Here is a 25150-nt window from a genome sequence, read left to right as displayed (position 1 = left end):
CCTTTTTTTCCTGGGAGGGTAGTATGCATTTCAGAGGGCCTCTAGATAAAAAGAGACCCATTTGGGGCTGGGAAGGTGGCTCAGTGGTAGAGCGCTTGCCTTGCAAGCCTGAGACCCTGGGTTCAATTCCTCAGCACCAAATAAACAAAAAGAAAAAAGCCGGAAGTGGCGCTGTGGCTCAAGTGGTAGAATGCTAGCCTTGAGCTGAAGAGCTGAGGGACAGTGCCCAGGCCCAGAGTTCAGGCCCCACGACCGGACCCCCCCCCAAAAAAAAGAGAGACCCATTTCACTGAGACCCTGAATCCCCACAGTGATCCCCTTTGGACATTGCCTGCCAGGTGAGTATTTAAGAGAAAGTTGAAGCCCAGAACAATCCTGTTCTCAATACAAGAGCCAGTGGGAAAGCCAGTGCTTGAACCTAAGCTAGCTCTTCTCTGACCTCTTTAGATTGCAGAAGCCACTTTCATCATGGCTAGTTATATGAATCACTGCTCTGCAACTGTGAATCCACCTGCCAACCCACCCACAGCCCACCAGCCGTGGGAACTAGACGGACGCCAGTTCTTTGCTTCCGTTTCCTGCACTACTAAAGGGCCAACATTGCTATGAAGATTTCTCCGATCCATTTCTCCACCAGCACTGGTGTCTCTGGGATCGAGATGTATGTCCTGGATATACTACTACTGTAATGGATCTAACTTACCCCCCCTCTGTAAAATGTGTATTGTAGGGTCTGTGAAGCCTTTATTTCTAGGCACCTTATGTTTTAGAGCCCAGTATATGAAACTCCAGGCCCAGTGTAAAAACCACTAATTGTTTCACAAGAAATCTGACTCTGGACACTACCTGCTTCTTGACTTAGACAAGACCCAGCACTGCTAAGAGTAGCAGGGTTGCATTTGGGACTTTGGCACTGATATGCTCAGAGGAGCCCGTATATAGATAATTTTTATATGATCCTTATGTGAGGATTTATACTTGAAGTTTTCTGAATATCCCAACAGAAAAAGGTCTAACTCACCTGAACTCTGACAAATGCCTTCAACTCACTAAAACTGGACTTCCTTTCCCAAGTGGGAAAGATACTGGCAAGACTGGAGGAAAAGGCCTAACCTTCCCCCTGTACGGGTGAGTGCCCCTTCTGGGAGCAGCGCTGATCTTTACAAGGGACATACTATCCCTGCCTAAGACTTATGCTCTTTGCTTACACTGGACTGTGAGCTGAACCTAGCACCACACTCTGCTTGGACAAGGGAGGAATAGGTATAGTCTGATGTCGCTCTGTCTCATCTTAATGAAGGCTGTGCTTACTACTGAAGGACGAGGTGGTCACTGTCTAGAAGATCAAGCAAATGCTCTCTGTCTTTTGCTCCTATGAGGCCACTGAAGACACAAATACAGAAGACCCTTGGAACTTCTGAAAAACTTCCACTGGGAATGAGGCTGGATATATGTATGTGATATCTGTTATAGTCTATGAAGTACAAAGTTAGTTTCATGTTTGCCTTCCTGAAAACAATGTATCCTCATCCACTCAGACTTCCTGATTGAGGAGGGGTAGGAGGAAATGAACTTTGCTTCTACCCTCCTTTACAAAAAACAAAACAAAAGAGTACAAACTCTGATTTTCCAACACTGAAAAACTTGAGTTTTTATTTCATAGCTCTAAGGCAGTCGCCATTTGTCAATACTATGATAAAAATGTGGGCTTAGCAGGAGAATTCAAGAACCAAGCCTTTAACTCCAATTGAGGGAGAGGAGAGGGAGAGGGAGAGAGACAGAGAGAGAGAGAGAGAGAGAGAGAGAGAGAGAGAGAGAGAGAGAGAGAGAGAGAGAGAGAGAGAGAGTGTGTGTGTGTGTGTGTGTGTGTGTGTGTGTGTGTGTGTGTGTGTGTGTGTGTGTGTGTGTGTGTGTGTGTGTGTGTGTGTGTGTGTGTGTGTGTGTGTGTGTGTGTGTGTGTGTGTGTGTGTGTGTGTGTGTGTGTGTGTGTGTGTGTGTGTGTGTGTCTACAAAAACTACAAGGCTGGAACTAGTTTACCTGAAACTTCAGCTGCTATAAGCTTCCCCTTTAAAACTGACAAGCATGGTGAAAGGGGTGTGAGCCAGCCTCTTAATGGAACTTGACTTTGCAAGGCAGTTGGGTTTTCCCATTTGTCCCCACTTCTCAATCTCCCAAGGAGAAGGGGGTCTGGCAGAGACAATTCTACCTCAAACAAGTCACACATCAAAAGTACCATGGACTCCCATAAACCTCTGCAGGACTGATGGACAAGGCAGAGATTGCATAGCTCTGCTGATACTCTGAGTGTCAGTAAGGATATTATCTGCCAAGGCATTTTTTCTTAAAAATAAAGTTGTAAGAAATGAGTATGGATGGAGCCTGTTTACACTGAATTTGGGGTGAAGCTATTTCCCTCACCATCTCTGTTTTCCCTGAAGCTTCAGGAATCTTCTCTTAGTTTAATAGTTTAATATAGAAGAAACTGCCTTAGGAACAAAGGTTTCTCTTTTAACAAGATGGTTCCATGTCTGGAAACAGAAACCAAATTTCTGTCTCAAATTTTATTTTATCCTCTTGACAAAAGCAAATTTTTAAATAACAGAAAATGCTAAGTAGCAGAAGAGTATTAATGTACTTGATATCCATGACTGAAATGCTGTGATCATATTTGTCAATAAAAAGCACCTGTCTATGAACTAGATAATTAATTGTGTGTGTTTAGGAAAATAAATAGTTTATTATAGTTTTCATCAGCCAGGCATCTGGCTTATACCTGTAATCCTGGCTACTTAGGAGGCTGAGATCTGAGAATCTCAGTTCAGAGCCAGCCAGGGCAGCAAAGTCTGTGAGACTCTTATCTCTAATTAACCACTAGAAAACCAGAAGTGGCGCTGTGCTCAAGTCGTAGAGTGCTAGCCTTGAGCTGAAAAGGTAGGAACAGCCCCCAGGCCCACAGTTCAAATCCCATGACTGACCAAAAAAAAAAAAGTTTTCATCTTATAAATTGGTATTTTGAATTGAAATCCCTGTACCACTACTTAAAAAAAAAAAAAAGTTACTGGATACTAGTGGCTCACACCTGTAATCCTAGCTACTCAGGAGGCTGATATCTGAGAACTGTGGTTAAAAGCCAGCCAGAGTAGGAAAGTCCATGAGACTTTTATCTGCAATTAAGAACCAAAAAGCTGGAAGCAAAGCTGTGGCTCAAGTGGTAGAACAAAGCAGCTCAGGGACAGCATGTAAACCCTGAGTTCAAGCCTAGGATGGCCACCAAAACACAAAAAAGTCATTTTATGTTAACCCTGTACAGAAAGGAAGAAGCACATGGGCAGAGGCTAGTATTTTGTAGGCTGTTTATTCTGTCAACCCACACGTGGAAACTTTGACTTTTTTGCCTTTTTATACAGAGGTATATTCTATTATAGAGGGGAATCATAACTTTCTCATGAGGTTTGATACCAGTTTGTCACAAATTTCAACACAATGTTCAATGTGCTTACAAAATTTTACAAAGTGCTCTTTGCTGACACCACTTTTTTTTTTTTTTTGGTCAGTAGTGGGGCTTGAACTCGGCCTGGGCTCTGTCCCTGAGCTTTTTGCTCGAGGTTAGCACTATACCACTTTGAGCCACAGCTCCATTTCCAGTTTTCTGGTGGTTAACTGGAGATGAGAGTCTCACAGACTTTCCTGCCCTCACTGGGCAAGAAATCACAGTCCTCAGATATCAGCTTCCTGAGTAGCTAGGATTATAGGTGTGAGCCACCAGTGCCCAGCTGTAACATCACTTTAGAAATGTCAAAATTCTTAAGTTCTCTCATTGGTTAGTAAAGTACACCTTTACTGGGGGAACACCAGAGTACACAGAAATACTTGCATCAAATTCCAGTCACCTGCTCTACGGCTCTGAGATCCAGTGCATGGTGGATCCTAGGTCCATCCACCTAATGCTTTACTGTAGAGAAAACAAACCAGCCACCATGGCTTGGGAGACATCCCCCATGGAAGACAGTACTGGCCTTCTGCATGCTGGGACTCATGGGCTTGTTGGTGTGGCTTTCTGGTGTGCCAGAATCTCCTGGCAGCTTCTGTACACTTCAATCAAGCAGTCCAGGCGGGGCTTGGCACTCTGAATTCCAAAAAGGAAAAATGCAGAATCAAGGTGAACGTAAGAGTGCTTAGTGGTGCTATATCCACATGAAATCTCAATCTCTTGCCCACATCAAGGCATCCTACGTGGTACAAATTTCACTAGAGAAAAAGCAGTTCAAGCTAGAAAGCAACCTGCTAGAAGGACTCCCAACCAGGCCCAGCCTATAAATTACAGAAGATGAGAAATTAAAAGATAGCTTTTTGGGGCTGGGAATGTGGCTTAGGATGGCTTAGAGTGCTTGCCTAGCATGCACGAAGCCCTGGATTTGATTCCTGAGTACCACATAAACAGAAAAAGCTGGAAGTAGCACTGTGGCTCAAGTGGTATCATGCTAGCCTTGAGCAAAAGAAGCTCAGGGACAGCACCCAGGCCCTGAGTTCAAGCCCCAGGACTGGCAAAAAAAAAAAAAAAAAAGATAGCTTTTTAGTCCTGAGAAGTGCCACAGGTTGTGGGACGGACCTTAGAGACAGGGAGTTTAATATATAAATTTTAAAAAACATTAACCAAAATTAAAAGAAACACCATAGAAATTATATCTGGAAAATACATTTAATAAAAATTTATTACTCAAAATATACAAAGAATTTTTACGAGTAACATAAAGATGATGGATAGCAAAAACCGAGAGAATACTGACGGATTACAATATAGATTACAAAGGAATATGAAAAGCTTATCAATAAGATAAATACTAATTTCAAAACTTAAAAATGTTTCTACCTATTGAACTTAAAAATAGCTAAATCCAGTATTAGTGAAGACTACAGAAAAACAAGAACAAATCCCAGAGATGCTAAAGCTGTCTAGGATCTGCAGCCCAATCTGATACACTATTGAAATCTATAAGCTTTAAAAAAGTATTTATGAATGTAATTCAAAATCCTAAATCTTTTTGAACAAGTATCTATTTATGAACATAATTCAAAATCCTAAATCTTTTGTTTTGTTTTGTTTGGGGAGGGGGGTTCCGGTCATGGGGCCTGAACTCTGGGCCTGGGCACTGTCCCTCAGCTCTTCAGCTCAAGGCTAGCGCTCTACCACTTGAGCCACAGTGCCACTTCCGGCTTTTTTTTTTCTTTTTGCTTATGTGGTGCTGAGGAATCGAACCCAGGGCCTCATGCATGCAAGGCAAGCGCTCTACAACTGAGCCACCTTCCCAGCCCCCAAATCCTCAATCTTTTGTGAACAACTATCTACCTGGAAAGTATTTATATATTTACCTATTTAATTTATTTGCCAGTTGTAGGGCTTGAACTCAGGGCCTTAGTTTCTTTTGTTCAAGGCTGGTGCTTTTAGCACTTGAGCCACAGCTCTACTTCTGGTTTCTTTTTTTTTTTTTTTTTTGGGGTCCAGTCCTGGGGCCTGAACTCTGGGCCTGGGCGCTGTCCCTCAGCTCTTCAGCTCAAGGCTAGTGCTCTACCACTTGAGCCACAGCGCCACTTCCGGCTTTTTTCTTTTTGCTTATGTGGTGCTGAGGAATTGAACCCAGGGCCTCTGGCATGCAAGGCATGCGCTCTACCTCTGAGCCACCTTCCCAGCCCCCTACTTCTGGTTTCTTTGGGTAATTTATTGAAGATAAGTTTCATAGGCTTTCCTGACTGGGCTGACTTTGAATTGTGATCCTCAGATCTCAGCCTCCTGAGTAGCTAGGATTACATGTGTGAGCCACCAGCACCCGGCTAAAACTAGTCTTATCTGTGACACTCTTATCTCCAACTGACCACCAGAAAACTGGAAGTGGTGCTGTGGCTCAAGTGTTAGAGTACTCGCCTTGAACTGAAGCACTCAGGGTCAGCACCCAGGCCCACAGTTCAAGCCCCACAACTGACAAAAAAAAAGAAAGAAATGTACTCATTACCTTACTTATTTAACTGAAACCCCTCTGTACATTACCTTTACAATAAAAAAGAAATTTATAACCATGTGTTTACACAAATGTTTCTTCATAAGAGCTAAACAGAAAAATAACCTGGGCATGATTTAGAAAGTGACTACTTTTAGCCAGGCACCAGTGGCTCACGTCTATAATCCTAGCTACTCAGGAGGCTGAGATCTGAGGATCTAGGTTCAAAGCCAGCCCAGGCAGCAAAGTCCGTGAGACTCTTATCTTCAGTAGAAAACCGGAAGTGGCACTGTGGCTCAAGCAGTAGAGCACTCACCTTGAGCTGAAGAGCTCAAGGACAGTGCCCAACCCCAGAGATCAAGCCCCACGACCAACCAAAAAAAAAAAATGACTACTTTTTATATGGGTCAAACACAATGTGATTATAATAATAAGTACAACAGTCTTGGTGTAAAAGATGCATGTTAAGTAGTTTTAAATGCAAGACAAACAACATATACATGCCCAACTAACTACATTGGTGGACTGGCAGTTAAGACTAGCAGATGAACATGACTTGTAGACAGAAGTTGTTATATGTCTATTTTCTTCTCTGAAAAAGCCTATCTTTACTACAGAGAAACTTGTCCTAAAATAGCTAAAATCCTACTGCTCACAGAAATTAATTGTCAGGTTACCTTCCAAGACTCTGACAAGGACAAGTTTGCATTCCTACTGAAGATAGAGGCAGTAGATATACACAAGAGGAAAAGGGAGAGATTTCCCTGGAGAAAGGAAAAAGTACTCTGCTCACCTGGAAGACAGGTACTACTTGGGATATTCTATGTGGTTCCACAGGATCCTTCAATAAAATGCAAAGGTAGTAAATCACCTTCTGCTGCAAAAAAAAATAAATAAATAAAAAATAACAGATCTAAGTGAAACTTCTTTTGTGCTTTTTTCATTCTGTGTGTGTGTGAAAGAGAAAGAGAGAAAGATGGAGAGAGAGGGAGAGAGGGTCAGTACTGAGGCTGAACTCAAGGAGCTCAAGTTTTCACTCAGCTTGATTGCTAATGGCTGGCGCTCTACCACTTGAGCCATGTCTTCAGTCCAGCACTTTGCTGGAGGTAAGAGTCTCTCAGATTTGTTTGCTGAGGATGGCTCTGATCCTCACATCTTAGCCTCCTGAGTAGCTACAATTATTAGGCATGAGCCACCAGCACTCAAGTTGTATTATTTTTCTTTTCTTTTTTTTTTTTTTGGTCAGTCATGGGGCTTGAACTCTGGGCCTGAATGCTGTCCCTCAGCTCTTCAGCTCAAGGCTAGCACTCTACCACTTGAGCCTCAGCACCACGTCTGGCCTTTTCTGTGTATGTGGTACTGAGGAATTAAACCCATGGCTTTATGCCTGCTAGGCAAGCACTCTACCATTAAGCCACATTCCCAGCCTAATACTTGATATTTTGAAGTAGGGGAGAAGTATAGTTAGTTGGGTTTTTTGCTTTTTTAAAATTTTATTCTTAGTATTTAGTACCTCTTGAATCTATTGAGAAGTATAGGCTTGTCCTTTACAAGATAGAAAAAGCTGAGTGCTGGTGGCTCATGCTTGTAATTCCAGCTACTCAGGAGGCTGAGATCTGTGAGACTATCATCTCCAGCTAATCAAGAAAAAGCTAAAAGTGGAACTTTCTGACTAATATAATAAAGAAATGGCATCCAGGCCCTGAGTGCAAGCCCCAGGACCAGCACAAACAACAACAACAAAAATAGTAAGAGAAAAGGAGTAAAAACAGTTGATTTTTAAGCTGGGTTAGAAAATAAAGTTGCAAGGGCTGGGAAGGTGGCTCAGTGGTAGAGTGCTTGCCTTTCATGCCTGAGGCCCTGGGTTCGATTCCTCAGCACCACATAAGCAAAAATGAAGCTGGAAGTGGCGCTGTGGCTCAAGTGGTAGAGCGCTAGCCTTGAGCTGAAGAGCTGAGGGACAGCACCCAGGCCCAGAATTCAGACCCCACAACTGGACCCCCCCCCAAAAAAAAAAAAAAGAAAGTTGCAATGCTTGTTCCTTATCCTTGAAAACCTAATTCTTTAAAAGTAGTCATGCACACAGCTGAACAATGTTCTGGTCAATGATTGACTACATATATTAGTGTCCTGTGAGATTATAATCAAACTGAATGAAGCTGAAGGATGATTATTGTCTAGTGATATCCAGGTATCAATGTATCTTGCATGTTGTATTGATGGTATAATAAATCTACTATGCAGCTAGGTGTTACTGGCTCACACCTGTAACCCTAGCTACTAAAGAGGCTAAGATCTGAGGACTGTGGTTTGAAGCCAGCCCAAGCAGGAAATTCCATGAGACTCCTATCTCTAACCACCAAAAAGAAAAAACAACAAAAAACCCTGGAGTAGAGTGCCAATGGCTCATATCTGTAATACTAGCTATTCAGAAGGCTGAAATCTAACAATCAGAGTTTGAAGCCAGTCCCAACAGGAAAGTCCATGAGACTCTTATCTCCACTAAACTACAAGAAAACCAGAAGTGGAATTGTGGCTCAACACTAGAGTGCCAACCTTGAGCGAAGAAGCTCAAGGACAGTACCTTGAGTTCACAGGCCCTGAGTTCACACCCTAGGACAGCCACACAAAAAAGGAAAATCCACTAAACTATGTTATATATAAAAGTGGAACATATGAAGCCAGCCACTAGTGGCTTATGACTCATGCCTGTAATAGTAGCTACTCAGAAGGCTGAGTTCTGAGAATCACAGTTCAAAGCCTAGGAAGATAACCTTGTGGGACTCTTATTTCCAATTAACCAGTAAAAAGCCAAAAGTGGAAATGGAGCTCAAGTGGTAAAGCATGCCAGATTTGAGCAGAGAAAGCTATGCAAAGGCACAAGGCCCACCAGGCACTAGTGGCTCACATCTATAATCCTAGCTACTCAGAAGGCTGAGGTCTGAAAATAGCAGTTCAAAAATAGCCTGCACAGAAAAGTCCACGAAACTCTTTTTTTTTTTTTTTTTTTGGTCAGTTGTAGGTCTTGAACTCAAGGCCTAGGTGTGACATGAACCTCTTTGTGCTCAAGGCTAGCGTTCTACCATTTTTGGTTTCTGAGTGGTTTCTTGAAGATCTCACAGGGAGCTGGGAATGCGGCTTAGTGGTAGATGCTTGCCTAGCATGCATGAAGACCTGTGTTTGATTCCTCAGTACCACACAAACAGAAAAAGCTAGACGTGGTGCTGAGACTCAAGTGGTAGAGTACTAATCTTGAATAAAAAATGCTCAGGGAGCCAGGCACTGGTGGCTCACACCTGTAATCTTAGCTACTCAGGAGGTTGAGATCTGAGGATCGAGGTTCAAAGCCAGCCAGGGGCAGGAAAGTCTGTGAGACTCTGATCTCCAATAAACCACTCAGAAAACTGGAAGTGACATAGTGGCTCAAGTGGTAGAGTCCTAGCCTTGAGCTGAAGAGCTGAGGGACAGTGTTCAGGCCCAGAGTTCAAGTCCCATGACTGACACCCCGCCCCCCCCAAAAAAAAAAATGCTCAGGGACAGTGCCCAGGCTCTGAGTTCAAGCCCCAGGACTGGCAAAAAAAAAAAGTCTCACAGGGGCTTTTCTGCCTGGCCTGGCTTTGAACTACAATCCTCAGATCTCAGCCTCTTGAGTAGCCAGGATTAGAGGGGTAAGCCACCAGTGCCTGCCCATGAAACTCTTATCTCCAATTAACAACTACAAAGTAAGTAACAACTTACAAAGTTGTAAGTGAAAGTGTAGTTCGAGTGGTAGATTGCTCACCTTATGTAAACAAAAAGCTAAACAATAGCAGAACGTCTTGAGTTCAAGGTCCAGTACCAGCACACAAAATATGTATGTGTATGTTTGTGTGTGTGTGTATGTGTGTTTATATATTTGTTAGCCAGGCAAGTTAGCATACTTCTGCAATTGCAGCACCCAGGAGACGGAATAGAACAATCACGAATTGGAAGCCAACCTGGACCACATAGAAAGCTTGAGGCATCCTACACTATATAATAAAAACGTGTGAAAGAAAAAAAATTTTTTTTACAGTGAAAGAAAAAATTTCACTGTAAAACTATATGGTGTATGATGGTGGCAACTTCAAACACTGCATCAAGAGTCCACGGCTGAGTGATTCATGTATTGCACCAAGACTTTTGTTTTGTCAGTGTGTGCTATGATGTCTACACAATGAGGAAATTAGCCTACAATGTATTTCTTGGAACACATATCATCACTAAGTGAAGCACAATTATACAGTGACTTATCTTTTCAACATAAGTGTCACTTGTTACAGTTTAGACATGTCCAACAAAAAACAAACACAAGGGCTGGGAAGGTGGCTCAGTGGTAGAGCACTTGCCTTGCATGCATGAGGCCCTGGGTTCGATTCCCCAGCACCACATAAGAGAAAAAGCCGAAAGAGGCGCTGTGGCTCAAGTGGTAGTGCGCTATCCTTGAGCTGAAGAGCTGAGGGACAGCACCCAGGCCCAGAGTTCAGGCCTCACGACTGGACCCCCCCCCAAAAAAACAAAAAAACAAAAAAACAAACACAAGTACTGCAACAGTGGGTTGAGTACTTAATCCTGTGATATCAAATATTTGAGGTATTAGATTCAGTTTAGATCCTGGAACACCTTTTGGGCCCCTTCATAAAGGCCTGAGATACATACCATTTAAATACTTACCATGTAAATAGCCTCGTTAATGACAATATCTTTGACTTTGCCCATTTCTATGAAGGTGGTACTTTCTTTGCCAGAGGCATAATATGAAGTCATCTGGATGCCAAGGGAACCAATGATTAACAAAGTCTCTTGATCAATCTTCACAAAATGGAGGTAACCAAGTAGGCCTAAGAGGGTGATGAAGATGGCAGCAGAAAGGATCATGCTGTTCTGAAAAGAGCCAGATATGAGCATTAAGGTATTTGTGCTGTATGACAAGTCAACTAAACAATTCTGAAAAAGGTCTCTGGTCTGCTGTGAACTAAACTGAAGGTAACATGCATTGAAAAAGAAGAAACCACTTTTACTTGGGCAGGTTAAGTGCTGTGAAAGCATATAGTGAAATGGATACATACTACTAACAAGGAGACCTGGATAGAGGCTCCAGCAAAATGTCTACCATCACACCAGTCTCAGACATTTTTCTTCCAAAATTGCAAATTAAGGTCTCAGATTTTTTTCCTCACATACTCTTTCACAGAACTTATGGCACAAAATCATAAGCCAAACAATTGTGACGTGCTTATTTAGCACAGTAGCAGATGTTACTGTTTGCCTCTTCCTAAATCACTTGGAATGAATCCTGATTGGCTCAGAAATAAGGAGATGACACAACCCTAACCAATAAGATGTGGTGGTTGAAGGGTCTGCAGAAAAGACAAACTTCATCACATTGATGAAATGATGTGTTAAGGGCTTTAAAAACAACAACAAAAAAACAAAAACAAAAACCAGAAGCTAAGGATGGTAATGTGGCTTAGTGGGAGAGAGCTTGCCTAGCATGCATGAAGCCCTGGATTCAGTTACTCAGTACTACATAAACAGAAAAAGCCAGAAGTGGTGCTGTGGCTCAAGTGATAGAGTTCTAGCCTTGAACAAAAGAAGCTCAGGAACAGAAAAAAAAAAAAATGATGGCTAGGTTGAAGTAGAACTCAGTGTTAGAGGGCTTGCCTAGCATGCACAAGGCCCTGGTTTTAGTTACACGTATGAGTATACATATGTGTAATGCATGTAATACACATATGTCCATGCATACATACACACACAATGGTAGTTATTTTTTTATTGTGAAAATACCATACAGAGCGGTTACAATTACATGGGCAAGGACGATGGTAGTTATTATGTATTCTCTTGAGTCTAAGGTGTATTTACAACCTTTTAACATTTCTAAAGTTGAAATGTGTTATTTTATTGGTGTGTTTCTTTTCTTGAGAAGCTGTTATTTAGAAGGTTTAACACAGAGAAAAAAATCATCAATGATCCAGAATCCATAAAATTCAGTATTTCTGGGCCTCATTTCTTGAAGCCAAGAGGTGTCTCATATTTTTTTTCTTTAGTTTTTTTTAGTATATATGTTTTATTGTAAAGATACTGTACAGAGGGGTTATGGTTATATGCATAAGGTAATGAGTACATTTCCTAGTGAGCATTGTTACCTCCTCCTTTGTTTTTCCCCTACCATCCCTTCCCTCACTACCTCCCCAAATCCTCCCTTTCCCCTCATTATTTTTTGTACTGACCAGAGAATCTCCTTGATCTAACTCTAGTCAGACTCCTCTAAGCCCTCTGGCCCACCACCTTGGTGTCTGTCATCGTTGGACCTGCACTGCCAGGTCTATATAGCAATAAACTTGCTGAATTAGAATGAGAATGAGAATCCCCACGCTGGGTATCTAGTCACCTGACTTGCTGGGTTAGCTATACTATAATAAAATGTCAAAGACAGTTAACCTAAAAGCATTAATTCCATCTTTCAGGGATGTGAACATTGAGGCTCTGAGAAAATGGGAATGATTCTGGAAGATGAGCATAGAAACCACTCGTGTCAAAAATTTCCTGCCGGGTGCTGGTGGCTCAGGCCTGTAATCCTAGCTGAGATCTGGGGATAGCGGTTCGAAGCCAGCCCAGGCAGGAATTAACCCCTAGGAAATGGGAAGTGGGGTTCAAAGTGGTACAGTTCCCAGCTTGAACCCTGGGTTCAAGCCCCCACAACCTATAAAAAATAAAAATAAAAAAATAGAAATATAAATAAAATTTCCCAATTTTTCTCAAGAGTTCGCTTGAAATTGGGAAAGGGGATTGAGAGGATGGAAGAGTTAAACTGCCTCGAAAAGACAGATGAAGAAAAATACAAATGTGTCTATGCACACACACTTGTGGAAGCAAAAAAAACCACGGTTTCTGGAAGGGTGTAGGTTCGTTCGCAGGGACAGGGTGGGGGAAGGAGGTGCTGGAGGTGGACGGTGCACGAGCAGGTCTCCGGAGTCCCCTGGGGCAAGAACCAGATGTGCACCGGCTGGCGCCGCAGAGCGGGCCCGCGGCCCGCGGAGAGAATGCACGTGCAGGAGGGAACACTTCTAACTCTAGAGCCAAGCGCTGACCCTCAACACCGCGAGGCCACGCCCCGGGCCCGGCGAAGCCACGCCCCTGTCCCCGCGAGGCCACGCCCCCGGGCTCCACGGGGATGAGAGGCTCAGACCTGAGAACCTTCCAGAGCCCAGCCACCAGGGGCCGCCCGCCATTACCTCAAAGAGGCTGAAGAGCCCGTAGGCCACCAACCACACCGCGCAGGTGACAGCCGTGAGTGAGCGCAACGAGAGCCGAGGGCAGCTGAGGCAGAACTCCCGGCAGTACGGCGAGTAGTAACGACGCTGCAAGGCCAGGCGGCCGCCGCAAAGATCTGTGAAGCTCTTCTCGTCCTCCATGACCGGCCGGCTCCCGCCGTGCCCGTGCCGCTCTAGCCCACTCGCGATTCCCGCTCTAGTCTCGCTGGTTCCCGACCCGCTTCCGGAAGTGTGTAGGCCCCGCCCACACTGCGGGCTGCGCAGCCGCAGTTGCGCACCGAGCGCACGGAGCGCTGTGCTTGGGTTAGGGGATTAAGTTCTTCAGGCGCTCTTCTGGACCAGGGGCGATGATTATCTACTGAGATTCCTAAGGAGTATGCTTTCACTCAACAAACTAATTTCTGTTACTAAGCCATCGCGAACCCCAAACTTTTCCTTCACTCATCCACTGTGAAAGGGAGTTTGAGGTGCTGCAAATATTGACAATGTCTGTGTCCTCAAGTAGTTCTTTTTTTTTTTTTTCTAGTAGGGGGAAACGATATGGAAATAAAAATACTGTTCTTGGCCATAATCAGCTGTCTGGCCGGGATGGACTGGACACTTCAGTCAATCTCTGAGGTCACCGGAATTACAGGGATGAGGCACCATACTGGCATGGGAGGTGCTAGCTGTGTGTGTGTGTGTTTGTGTGTGCGCGCGCGCAGGCCTGGGCACTGTTCCTGAGCTTCTTTTGTTCAAAGCTAGCACTCTACTACTTGAGCCTCAGCACCACTTCTGGCCTTTTTCTGTGTATGTGGTACTGAGGAATTGAGCCCATGGTTTCATGCATGCTAGGCAAGCACTCTACCATTAAGCCACATTCACAGACTAGCTTTTTTGTTTGTTTTTCTGCCAGAAGTGCCAAGAAAAGCAAAACACCAAGGTTGGCTTATTGGAGGAATCAAAAGGCAGAGAATCTGGTGCATGTTTTAAATTGTAAGTTGCAGTGGGTAGGTTAGGGATAAACTGGAATTTTTATGCCTCTCTCCCAACCCAAGGATAGAATCATGGAGTAAGCAGATAAGTACTGGCTGGGACAGAAGCAACAGCCACAGATGCATAAGGTGTGGACAATAAAGTTATAAAACCTGTGAGTTACAGCCTGAGGGTTCCCCTTCCAACTTCTGACCTAAGAGTTATGCGTGGTCTGTTAAAATGATTGCATGATAGTTAGCTCTGATGCAGCATTAGAGGGATGATCCCTTTGAGTATAAAGATAAATGGCATACAATTTTCACTAGCTTTAAGTGTGATGAAACTCAAATTCAGTTTCTTTATTTTCACAAAGGTAGCTCCTCCCTCTTTCCATTTCTCCCACCCTCATCCCTCCCCTTTAATTTTTTTTTTTTTTTTTTTTTTTTTTGTCAGTCGTGGCGCTTGGACTCTGGGCCTGAGCGCTGTCCCTCAGCTCTTCAGCTCAAGGCGAGCACTCTACCACTTGAGCTACAGCACCACTTCCGGTTTTCTGGTGTTTTATTGGAGATGGGAGTCTCATGGTCTCTCCTGCCCGGGCTGGCTTTGAACCACGATCCTCAGATCTCAGCCTCCTGAGTAGCTAGGATTACGGGCGTGAGCCACCAGCACCCGGCTACCCTTTAATATTTTTAAAGTATTGTTTTATTTCTGTTTTGAATCTAGCCAAGTAATAAACTTCTCTGAAAGTCTGTTATAATTATACAAGTGACATCTACTTATAGAAAATCTGAAAAATACAGGAAAGGAGATTTTAGCCATCTATAGTGTCATCGCTCAAAAGAAATACTGTCAATGGTTTGTGAAAACCCATAATCTTTGAATTCTTAAGCTTCATGGAGAGAATCTTTTAGTGTCATCAACTTATACTTGAAATTTAACATTTCTTTGGATTATGAATGCAGAAAACCAATATTAGAAACTCTTGCAATTTTTTTTTTTGCCAGTCCTAGGCTTGATCTCTAGGTCTGGGCGCTGTCCCTCAGCTCTTCAGCTCAAGGCAAGCACTCTACCACTGAGCCACCTTCCCAGCCCCTCTTGCAATTTTTTGTCACTGGCTGAAGACACCAGTTATTTCAAAGTGACATTTCCAGTCAGCACTACATCAAAATGGCAGCAATTACTGAGCCTCCACTAGATCTGGTTATTTAATGTGTCAGTAAAAAGATATAACTGGGCATCACTGTAATCCTACCTACCTACTCAGGAAGCTGAGATTTGAGGATCATGATTCAAATCCAGCCCTAGCAACAAAGTCATGAGATTCTTATTCCCAATTAACCAGCAAAAAACCAGGAGTGTGACTGTGGCTTAAGTGGTAAAGCACCAATCTTAAGCAAATAAGCCAAGCAAGATTGCAAGGCCCTGAGTTCAAGACCTAGGATCAGCATTAAAAAAAAAAAAAGAAAGAAAAGATGGATCCAACTTAGTGACTGTAGATTTGACAAATAGATTCAGATTCAGTCAGGGGAAACTTTTGAAGACCCTGGTGATGCACATCCTGAGAACTGTGACTGTAGCTCATGTATGCATGAGCTACCTTAGGTAACCTTGAAGCCATAGTCAGATGCCTAATGATAGCATGCACCACTGTAGGACAGGGGCCCTAAAAACCTGTGAATAAAGTCTGACCTTCATTACTACTGGGCCTTTTTTGTCCACCCAAATTACCCTTCGCTCTACCCAGAGCAGAGAACTTGAAAATGTAAACAATCTTAGCTCAGCTTAATGATTTTGATCAAGCCACAGCTGCATAGCCTAGGAAAGAAGTCACTCTTGTAAGGGAACTCACTCATAAGAAACAGAATCCTTGCCGGGCGCTGGTGGCTTACACCTGTAATCCTAGCTACTCAGGAGGCTGAGATCTGAGGATCGCGGTTCAAAGCCAGCCCAGGCAGGAGAGACCGTGAGACTCCTATCTCCAATAAATCACCAGAAAACCGGAAGTGGCGCTGTAGCTCAAGTGGTAGAGCGCTCGCCTTGAGCTGAAGAGCTGAGGGACAGTGCCCAGGCCCAGAGTTCAAGCCCCACGACCGAAAAAAAAAAAAAAAAGAAACAGAGAATCCACCACTTAAGAGGCTGAATTGGGAGTCTATTGGAGAGCCGGGAGACTGCTGGTGGACTCTTTTCTCAAAGACCAGCAGCTGTGAATGCAGCTAGCACAAAGCTTATTTAGGCCAAAACCATATAAGCTGTGAGGAATTTATCCTAACCTAAGTGTTATACATAAGCAAAGAAAACCAAATGACAACATAAACCTAAGAAAGGTGTTAAATATAAGCAAAACAAATTGGGTGAGGAAACTTACACCTAATAAAGGTATTAAATATAAGCAAAGCAAACGATCTAAGGAAATAATCAGGGGAAATCAAGTGCCAATAATCTAAGGGAAGAAAGCTTAACAACTCAACAACTTAAAACACATTTGTAATCCAAGAATGTCCTCTATTACCTCTAGGATTTTTCAGAGCTGTATAGAAAACCAGCTCCACACAGCCAGGCACCAAGTTGGCTATAAGGACAAGGCATATTGCTTCAAGGCATATTGCTCAGACCCAGTCTCCTTACTTCACTCTAGTGTTACTATTTGTCTGAAGATTTAAAAGGGAAGGGGAAAGGATCCTGCCTAAAGTCAGGTGAGTAGAGCAGCATCTGCTTAAAATTATCCTTGGGTTTTACCTAGACTTCCAGTCTTAGAATATGAGTTTTTAAAAGATCCTCATATGGTTTCCTTGGATATTAAACTTTGAGAGGCCCGAATGATCATTTCTAGTATAGGATTCTCTACCCTGGCTGCAAACTGGAATTGTCTGTGGAGCTTTTTTCTTTTCTTCTTCTTTTTTTTTCCTTTGGCCAGTCTTGGGGCTTGAACTCAGGGCCTGGGCACTGTTGCTGAGCTTCTTTTGCTCAAAGCTAGCACTCTATCACTTAAACCATAGTACCACTTCTGTTTTTTTCTGCTTATGTGGTGCTGAGGAATGGAGCCCAGGACTTCATGCATGTTAGGCAAGCACTCTACTACTAAGCCACATTCCCAGCCCATCTGTGGAATTTTTAAGGTCTCTGCCTGGGTCCATGTTTCTAATTATATCAGAAGAATATCTGGACATGAGTATATCAAGTTGCTGGGAAGGTGGCTCAGTGGTAGGGTGCTTCCCTTGCATGCATGAGGCCCTGGGTTCAATTCCTCAGCACCACATAAGCAGAAGAAGCCAGAAGTGGCGCTGTGACACAAGTGATAGAGCGCTAGCCTTGAGCTAAAAAGCTGAGGGACAGCGCCCCAGCCCAGAGTTCAAGCCCCATGACCAACAAAAACAAAACAAAACAAAAAAAACACTACCAAGTTACTTTTAAGGAGCTATTAGGAGTAAGCATTGTTAGGAGGAAATATTTTCCTTAGCCATGTAACTCTAGTGGGTAGAGGTCTGTGAACTAACTGATCACAGATAGTTTAATAGAGAAGTTTGTTTACCAACTTGGAGTTTCTCAGCAATAAATAACTGTCTTATAGCCAAAGATAAAACTGTATTATAGCTGGGCACTGGTTCATGCCTGTAATTCTAGCTACCCAGGATGCTGAGATCTGAAAATCGTGGTTCAAAGCCAGCCCAGGTAGTAAAGTCCATGAGACATCTCCAATTAATCACCAGAAAACCAGATGTGGAGCTGTGGCTTAAAGTTTAGATCACTAGCCTTGAGTGAAAGAACTCAGGGACACAGCCTCTAGGCCCTGAGTTCAAGCCCCACAATTGACTAAAAAAAATTTATTATATACCAACTTAACAAAGAAGAGGGGAAGTTCAAGGCTTCAATGCAAAAGAAAGGAAGATTCTCTTGAGCTTTTTAAAGCTAATATACCAATCTGTCCCCAGTCAGGAAATTTCCATGTGAAAAACTTAAGATAGTTATTTTTCACAGACCTGGAAGCTGGTCAGTCCAAGGTCATGATGCCGCTATCACTGTGTCTGTAGATGCTGTGTCCATCTAGTGACAGTCCATTTCATACAGAGCATTCTTATGTCTTCCATGGTAGGAGAAGAGAGGCGATTCTTTGGTAATTATTAATTTTTTATAAAGACAGGGAGTAGGAAAAAGTAAACAAATTTGTTTCTTCTCCTAAACTCGCAACTCAGAACATTCTTCTAACCAAATGTGAAGCTTTTCTAGCTACGTACCAACAAGTAATTTAGTTCTGACACTATCCAGAAGTAGTGAAGCTTTTCTAGCTACGTACCAACAAGTAATTTAGTTCTGACACTATCCAGAAGTAGTGTCAGATTCCACAGCTTAAAAACTCAGTCCCACAAGACCACCTGCACTTAGGAGGCCAGCTATAAGTTTCAACCCCACTCCTCACACTCTACTAATTTGCTGAAACAGCTCACAGAACTCAGGGAAACACATTTCATTATGCTTATTGAGTTTTTACATTTTTATTAGCATACATTAATCATACAAGTGGGGAGTGAAGGGAGTGGTTCACTGATAATTCCACCCAAGTATTCAATGTATTCCAATCAACCTCACCCTATCACTCTCCCAGCACTCCTTTATCCCCTTCCTATGTGTTGAACATAAAAGATAGTTTAAAGTACACTATTAACAAAACTAATGAGGAAACAATTTGACAGAAAGGAAGGCTGTATTTTTTTTAAGTTTGCAAATCAGAAACAGCCTTCATACAAAAATATGCTCCTAAGTATGAAAAAAAGAAAAAGAAAAAGACTGGCTTATATAGAGAAATTCCTTGCCTGGCTTTCCATTCTGGTCCAAAGGAAAGAGGAAAGCCAGAAAATACTCAGTCCTAACTGGTTAATATTTAAATTTGATTGCAGGGCTTGAGGTATACATAAGTGGTAGAGGTCTTGGTTCCCAGTACCACAATAAAGGGAAAAACTTCAAAATAAATTTGACCACAGGTGGCAAAAGGGATTTCGCTAGAGTGTGTTAGTTGAAAAACCTGCCTGGGGAAGAGCTGCAAAGTTCAACTTGTGGTTATTCCAGGAACACAGTACAGGTGTAACTCCTAGTTGGCCGGTAACTACTTGACTCCATTTTGAATTTAGGCCCAGTCAGCTACATGGTAGGTAAAAAGCAGTTGAGCCAGGATCTCAGCCCCAAGTTAGCCATTTAGAACCCTTCTTGAATATTCAGTGTTTCTTTCTTTTCTTTTTCGGTTGGTCATGGGTCTTGAACTCTAGGGCTGAGTGCTGTCCCTGAGCTCTTCAGCTCAAGGTGAGTACTCTACCACTTGAGCTACAGCACCACTTCTGGTTTTCTGGTGGCTTATTGGAGATAAAAGTCCCATGGACATGGGCTGGGATGTAGCTCAGTGGCAAAGCGCTTGCCTAGCAAGTGCAACGTCCTGGGTTCGATCCCCAGTACCAAAAAAGAAAAGACAAAAAAAAAAAAAATACAGTTAAAAAAAAAAAAAGTCCCATGGACTTTCCTACCCAGGGCTGGCTTTGACCCACGATCCTCAGATCTTAGCCTCCTGAGTAGCTGGGATTGCAGGCGTGAGCCACCAGTGCCAGGCAATCCAGCATTCATTAAAGTTCCATCCTCTACCTTCCCTCCCCCTGTTGACTGAAACTGCCACCAAAAGTAGTTTGGAACAAGAAGTGTCCCAGTATGAGAGGGGGATCTTCAGCTCCACTCCCCTATTAAAAATCTCTTCTCTAGATGCAAGGTTCTTGGATGTAACTACTGAAAGACTTTTGAGGGCATTTGTAAAAGAGACTGGCAAGGTAGAGGGCCATCAAAGATTATTAGCAAAGCAAAATTAACCAAGGAGAGAGAAAAAAAGGGAAAAAACAAACACTCTGACATGCAGAGAAGAAAACTAAAGGCTTCATAGTCCTTTTTTAAGGAGTATTTATAAATAAGATGGGGAATTCCTTTAACCTTTTCCTACAAAATTGATAATCTAGGTTGGAGGTATGGCTCAGTTGGTAGAGCGCTACCCAGTGAGCGAAAGTAGTAGGTACTGAGTTTGAGTCTTGGTCTCAGACCCAGGAAAAAAAAAATGGTAATCTACCAGTTTAAAAAAAAATTATCAAAGCCGGAAGTGGCACTGTGGCTCAGGTGGTAGAGCGCTAGCCTTGAGCTGAAGAACTGAGGGATAGTGCCTAGGCCCAGAGTTCAGGCCCCACGACCGTACCTCCCCCCCCAAAAAAATTATCCTGCTATGTTAACATACTGATGTTATCACCCAAGCACAGAGACATTGAAACTTGGGTGACTTTACAATAAAAGACTGTGTGACATAGGCATCAGTTGAAAAAAAATACACACACACACACACACACACACACACACACACACACACACACACACACATATAACTTTAACATTCTTTCTGATTAAAGAATCACTATCTCAAATATTTTTAATTCTCAGAATTCATTACTCACTTACGGATATTACTATATAAAGGAAAGGAAAGCTAGGTGCTGGTGGCTCACACCTAGAATCCTAGGTATTTGGAAGACTGAGACTGGGAGGACCGTGATTCAAGGCCAGCCCAAGAAGAAAAGTTCACAAGAACCATCCAACCACTAGTTACATGAGGTGGTGTATACCTGTTATCCTAAGCTAACATGGGAGACTGAGATTGGGAGGATTGCAGTTCTAGATCAGCCAAGCATAAAACTCAGAAAGCCTCCTTCCCTCAACAGAGGGAAGCTGAATGTGATAGTGTATACCTATCAGCCCACTAACTAGAAGAAATCTAAAATAGATGGATCTCAGTCAGGGTCAAAGGGTGGACAAATGCAGCAGTGGTACTCACTAGACACTATGTTGAAAATACAACTTGTGGGTGGGGATGGGAGGGAAAACCTGGGAGAGACAGAGGAAAATGGAGGAAAACGGGGACACTGTCAAAAAAGAAATGTATTCATCATGCGATTTAGGTAACTATAACACCTCTGTACATCATCTTTATAGTAACATTTTAAAAAAGTAACCAGCAAAGCAAGGTGCCAGTGGCTCATGCTTGTATTCTTAGCTACTCAGGAAGCTGAGATCTGGAGCAAATAACCACCAAAAAACAGAGCTGGAGGCATGGCTTAAATGGTAGAATGCCAGCCAGGCATGCAAATTGATCAAGCATGAGTGTCAAAGTTAAAACCCAGTAATGTTAAAGTAACAATAATAATAACCATTTTTAAAAGGTTGGGAAATCAATAAAATTTTAAAAAGGCTGGAGGAGGCATGGGCTCAATGGCAGAACGGTTGCTTAGCAAATGTGACATTGTGAGTTCAAACTCCAGTACTTCCAGAAATAAAACAAAAGGAAAAGAGGATAATGAGAGGAATTTATTCATGTACTTAAAAAAAAAAAGATTAACCTTAGAGCTGGAAGTGTGGCTCAGCGGCAGAGTACTTGCCAAGCAAGATTAACCTTGCTGCTCTATTAACTTTTAGTCTTAGTTCCTAATTCTGGCATAATTCCTTTCTGAGTTTTTTTTTAATGTTTCCTCAATTTTGTGACATACACTCATCTATCCTACCTCAAAACCTGTTGGCAGGGGCTGGGAAGATGGCTCAGTAGTAGAGTGCTTGCCTCGCGTGCATGATGCCCTGGGTTCAATTCCTCAGCACCACATAAACAGAAAAGGCTGGAAGTGGCACTGTGGCTTAAGTAGTAGAGCACTAGCCTTGAGCTGAAGAGCTGAGGGACAGCGCCCAGGCCTAGAGTTCAAGCCCCACGACCAACAACAACAACAAAAAAAAACAAAGAAAAGAAAAAGAAAAAAAGAATGTTGGCAGACAACAGTGCTGAGCACTTAAGGTGATAACAGTATACTTGGTTACCTGTTCTAGACCCATCCAGTCCTGAATTGGAATCTTGGTAGCTGAGTAGTGACCAGTTAAGCTAATAGAGTCATTGGCTAATAAGGGCCAAACTGGATCCAGTTTCTAGTGAATCCTGAGTCATGAAAGGTTAACATGGTTCTGATGGGAATCTTTTGCAGGTATCTATTCAAACAGGCAATGGTGGCTCATGCCTATAATCCTAGCGACTCAGGAGCCTGAGAATTGAGGGTCGAGGTTTGAAGTCAGACAAGGAAGGAAAGTCTCTGAGACTCTTATTTCCAATTAGCCAACAGAAAATGGGAAGTGGAGCTGTGGCTCAAAGTGGTAGAGTGCTAGCATTGAGCCCAAAATCTCAGTGAGGAAGTGGCACAGTGGCTCAAGTGGTAGAGTGCTTGCCTTGAGCTGAAGAGCCGAGGGACAGCATTCAGGCCCAGAGTTCAAGCCCCATGACTGACAAAAAAAAAAGAAAAAGCTCAGTGACAGCCCACTGACCCTGATTTCAAGCCCTATGACTGGAAAAACAAAAACAAAAAACCCCAAAACAAAAATCCACCAGGCTTGGAAGTAGCACTGTGGCTGGAGTGGTAGAGTGCTCATCTTGAGCTGAAGAGCTCAAGGGACAGTGCCTAGGCCTAGAATTCAAGCCCCATGACTGGAAGACAAACAAACAAAAACATGAGGCTAGAATGAGCTTAAAATTCATAGTCCTAGAAGAAAGAGGATTATTAAGAGCTGCCAGGCAGTATTGGTCAATTTATAATCCTAGCTATGCAGGAGGCTGAAATCTCATGAGGGTCATGGTTCAAGGCCAGCTCAGTCAGAAAAGTCTGCAAGACTCCATCTGAGCAAAAAGATCTGGACTAGAGGTGTGGTTCAAGTGATAGAGTTCTAGCCATGAGTTAAAAAAAAAAAAAGAAAAAAGAAAAGCAAGCCCTTGTACTAGTAACAAAATAGAAAGCTATAGAGCTAGGGCTAGGTGTGAGGCCCTGGGTTTGATTCCCATCACAGCAGCTCTGTAGAATAGGACGGAATTTTTTCTAAAGAGTAGACAGTTGAAAATGTTTGGAAAGTATTAGTTTGGAGAATTGAAGCCAGATATAAGAGGAAACTAAACATTTTGTACAAATCATAGGTAAATAATCAAACCTCAAAAACAATCTGGGAAGGAAACAATCTGGTGGCTTAGTGGTAGAGTGCTTGCCTAGCATGCATGAAGCCCTGAGTTTGATTCCTTAGTACCATATAAACAGAAAATGCCAGAAGTGGCGCTGTAGCTCAAGTAGTAGAGTGCTAGCCCTGAGCAAAAGAAACTCAGGGACAGTGCCCAGGCCCTGAGTTCAAGCCCCATGAATGGCGAAACCAAACAAACAAACAAAAAACAATGAACAGATGAGGTAGCAGACTCATACCACCGTACCCAACTTTTTTATGGGTTGAGATAAAGACTCAATAACTTTTTGCCTAGGTTGTCCTCCAACCATGATTCTCCTGATCATCTCCCAAGTAGCTAAGATTGCAGGCATGATCACCATGAGCCTACTTTATGGCCTGCTTGCCTTGGGAAAGAGGAGTTCTTATTTCTTAGAAGGGGCAGGAGGAGACCAGGGACAAAAGGTCAGAGAAAAACTTTGAAGTCCTCCTCACTGTCCATCAGTTCAAAGTGATACTGAAAAACTGCAACACCTGGATTGGGTCTTTTGTCTCCATGACCTTGAAGAATGAGTCCATGGAGCACAAGGAGAAGTAAAATGGCAAGATTTTATTGAATGAAATTTAGGAAATTATGTAACCACTTAATCACAATAAAAAATTTGGAAAAATTCACTTAAAAAAGATTTTATTGAAGAAAAAGATAAGCAAATGTTCCTGTAGATGGGAAGTGTTGAAAGGAAAGCGTAAAGTACCTAGGGCAGATTGTGCAGTCGTGAATAAAGAGTAGAATTCTTCCCCAAAGCACAACATAAATTCTACAAACTTCACCATCTCCTTTTTCCTTTCCCCCTTAAGGACCGCCACTCTGATCGTTTCTTTGTTCTACCTAGGAGGAAGAGGCCTAGAAGAATCTGAACACACAGGCCTTGCTGGTTTTCTCTTTCAGTTACTATCACTAAGTCATATCCTTTAGTCTCATATTTCTGGATGCTTGTCCATTATTCATTGAATTGAAATATAAATACAAACTCTTCCTTGACCCTTGTCTTCATTTTTGAATGCTGTTAATGTCACTTAAAATTTGATAAAATAAATTTGTTATGCTTTTCTCTTGTTTGCCTACCTTTGGTTACAGAAATGTCAGCTGTAAATCTTATGATAGGTGAGGAAAAGTAGCCCATCTTTCTGTCTCTACAAAAATAACAATATAACCTTCCAATAATGTGGAACTAAAGGATAAGAATTGGAAAACCTCTGAAAGTGATATACAGGGTTCTGTATTGCTTTGAAAAGATCAGTCTGATGATTTAGTTCTGCTCCAGAAGCCAGAGTTTTTGTTTTGTTTTGTTTTAGTTTTCAGTAGTCGAGGAGGCCCTGAGACAATCTGAGCCAGAATCAACTTCAGAAAACATAGTAAAAAGGAAAAATTGGATGTGGTGATAGACAAGAAGTAACTTGGTAAACTAGTGAACTGAATAATCATGATAATGTCAGTGATTGAACCAGGGATTACATCTGATAACCACATTTGAAGGGCTTGTTAAAGCACAGATCACTGATGCCCTGGCCACTAGTTAGTAATTCAGTAACCTTGGGGTTAGGGCTCAGTAATTTGCCTTTGTAGCAAAGGCCCGGATGATATTGATGTTGGTGATGTGGGATCCACTCACAGAACCACTGCCTTACAGTAACATAGTGTGATCCTGCTTTTGCTAAGAGCCCAGTCATCTTTGTTAAAACAACAGAGGGAGACAAGTATCCCCTAAAAATCGAATGTGAATTCTGCGGCTCCTTGGAGTTTTGCCATGGAGACTTCTGAAATGTTTGAGGAGGCGGATAAATTTATATGCCTCTGAAGCAAATCCAGATGCTCC

General features: G+C 42.6%; 2 protein-coding genes across 4 annotated transcripts in view; one reads left to right on the top strand and one right to left on the bottom strand.

Moving 5' to 3' along the window:
- Window positions 1–2697, top strand: part of LOC138833190 (pleckstrin homology domain-containing family H member 1) — a 51415-nt gene extending 48718 nt beyond the window's left edge. For both annotated transcript variants that reach the window (XM_070031562.1, XM_070031557.1), the window contains one exon: window positions 448–2697. In XM_070031562.1, the coding sequence (XP_069887663.1) occupies window positions 448–609 (162 nt within the window). In that variant the 3' untranslated portion in view covers window positions 610–2697. The remainder of the gene's footprint in view (window positions 1–447) is intronic.
- Window positions 1936–13506, bottom strand: LOC138833205 (phosphatidylinositol N-acetylglucosaminyltransferase subunit H). 2 transcript variants are annotated; one of them, XM_070031570.1, is made up of 4 exons: window positions 13254–13506; window positions 10687–10896; window positions 6788–6871; window positions 1936–4127 (listed from the first exon to the last, which is right to left on the bottom strand). In XM_070031570.1, exons 1-4 carry the CDS (start codon window positions 13431–13433, stop codon window positions 4035–4037), a joined length of 567 nt encoding a protein of 188 aa, XP_069887671.1. In that variant the 5' UTR covers window positions 13434–13506; the 3' UTR covers window positions 1936–4034. The 2 variants fall into 2 exon arrangements, with proteins under 2 accessions (XP_069887671.1, XP_069887678.1); XM_070031577.1 differs by having other exon boundaries at window positions 6788–6868.
- Between the last annotated feature and the right edge of the window lie 11644 nt (window positions 13507–25150).

This window comes from Dipodomys merriami, unplaced genomic scaffold, assembly GCF_024711535.1.
Source record: "Dipodomys merriami isolate MVZ:Mamm:240054 unplaced genomic scaffold, mDipMer1.0.p SCAF_1, whole genome shotgun sequence".
NCBI classification, from domain to species: domain Eukaryota; kingdom Metazoa; phylum Chordata; class Mammalia; order Rodentia; family Heteromyidae; genus Dipodomys; species Dipodomys merriami.
This window is presented reverse-complemented; position numbering and strand designations above follow the sequence as displayed.

What these genes read in the sequence shown, in the direction of transcription:
- LOC138833205 (XM_070031570.1), bottom strand. Translation starts at nt 13,433, where the DNA reads ATGGAGGACGAGAAGAGCTTCACAGATCTTTGCGGCGGCCGCCTGGCC. An exon ending in GGCTCTTCAGCCTCTTTGAG is followed by an intron (nt 10,897 to 13,253) that starts GTAATGGCGGGC and finishes GGCTCTTTTCAG; the next exon opens with AACAGCATGATCCTTTCTGC. An exon ending in TTAACGAGGCTATTTACATG is followed by an intron (nt 6,872 to 10,686) that starts GTAAGTATTTAA and finishes TTTTTTTTGCAG; the next exon opens with CAGAAGGTGATTTACTACCT.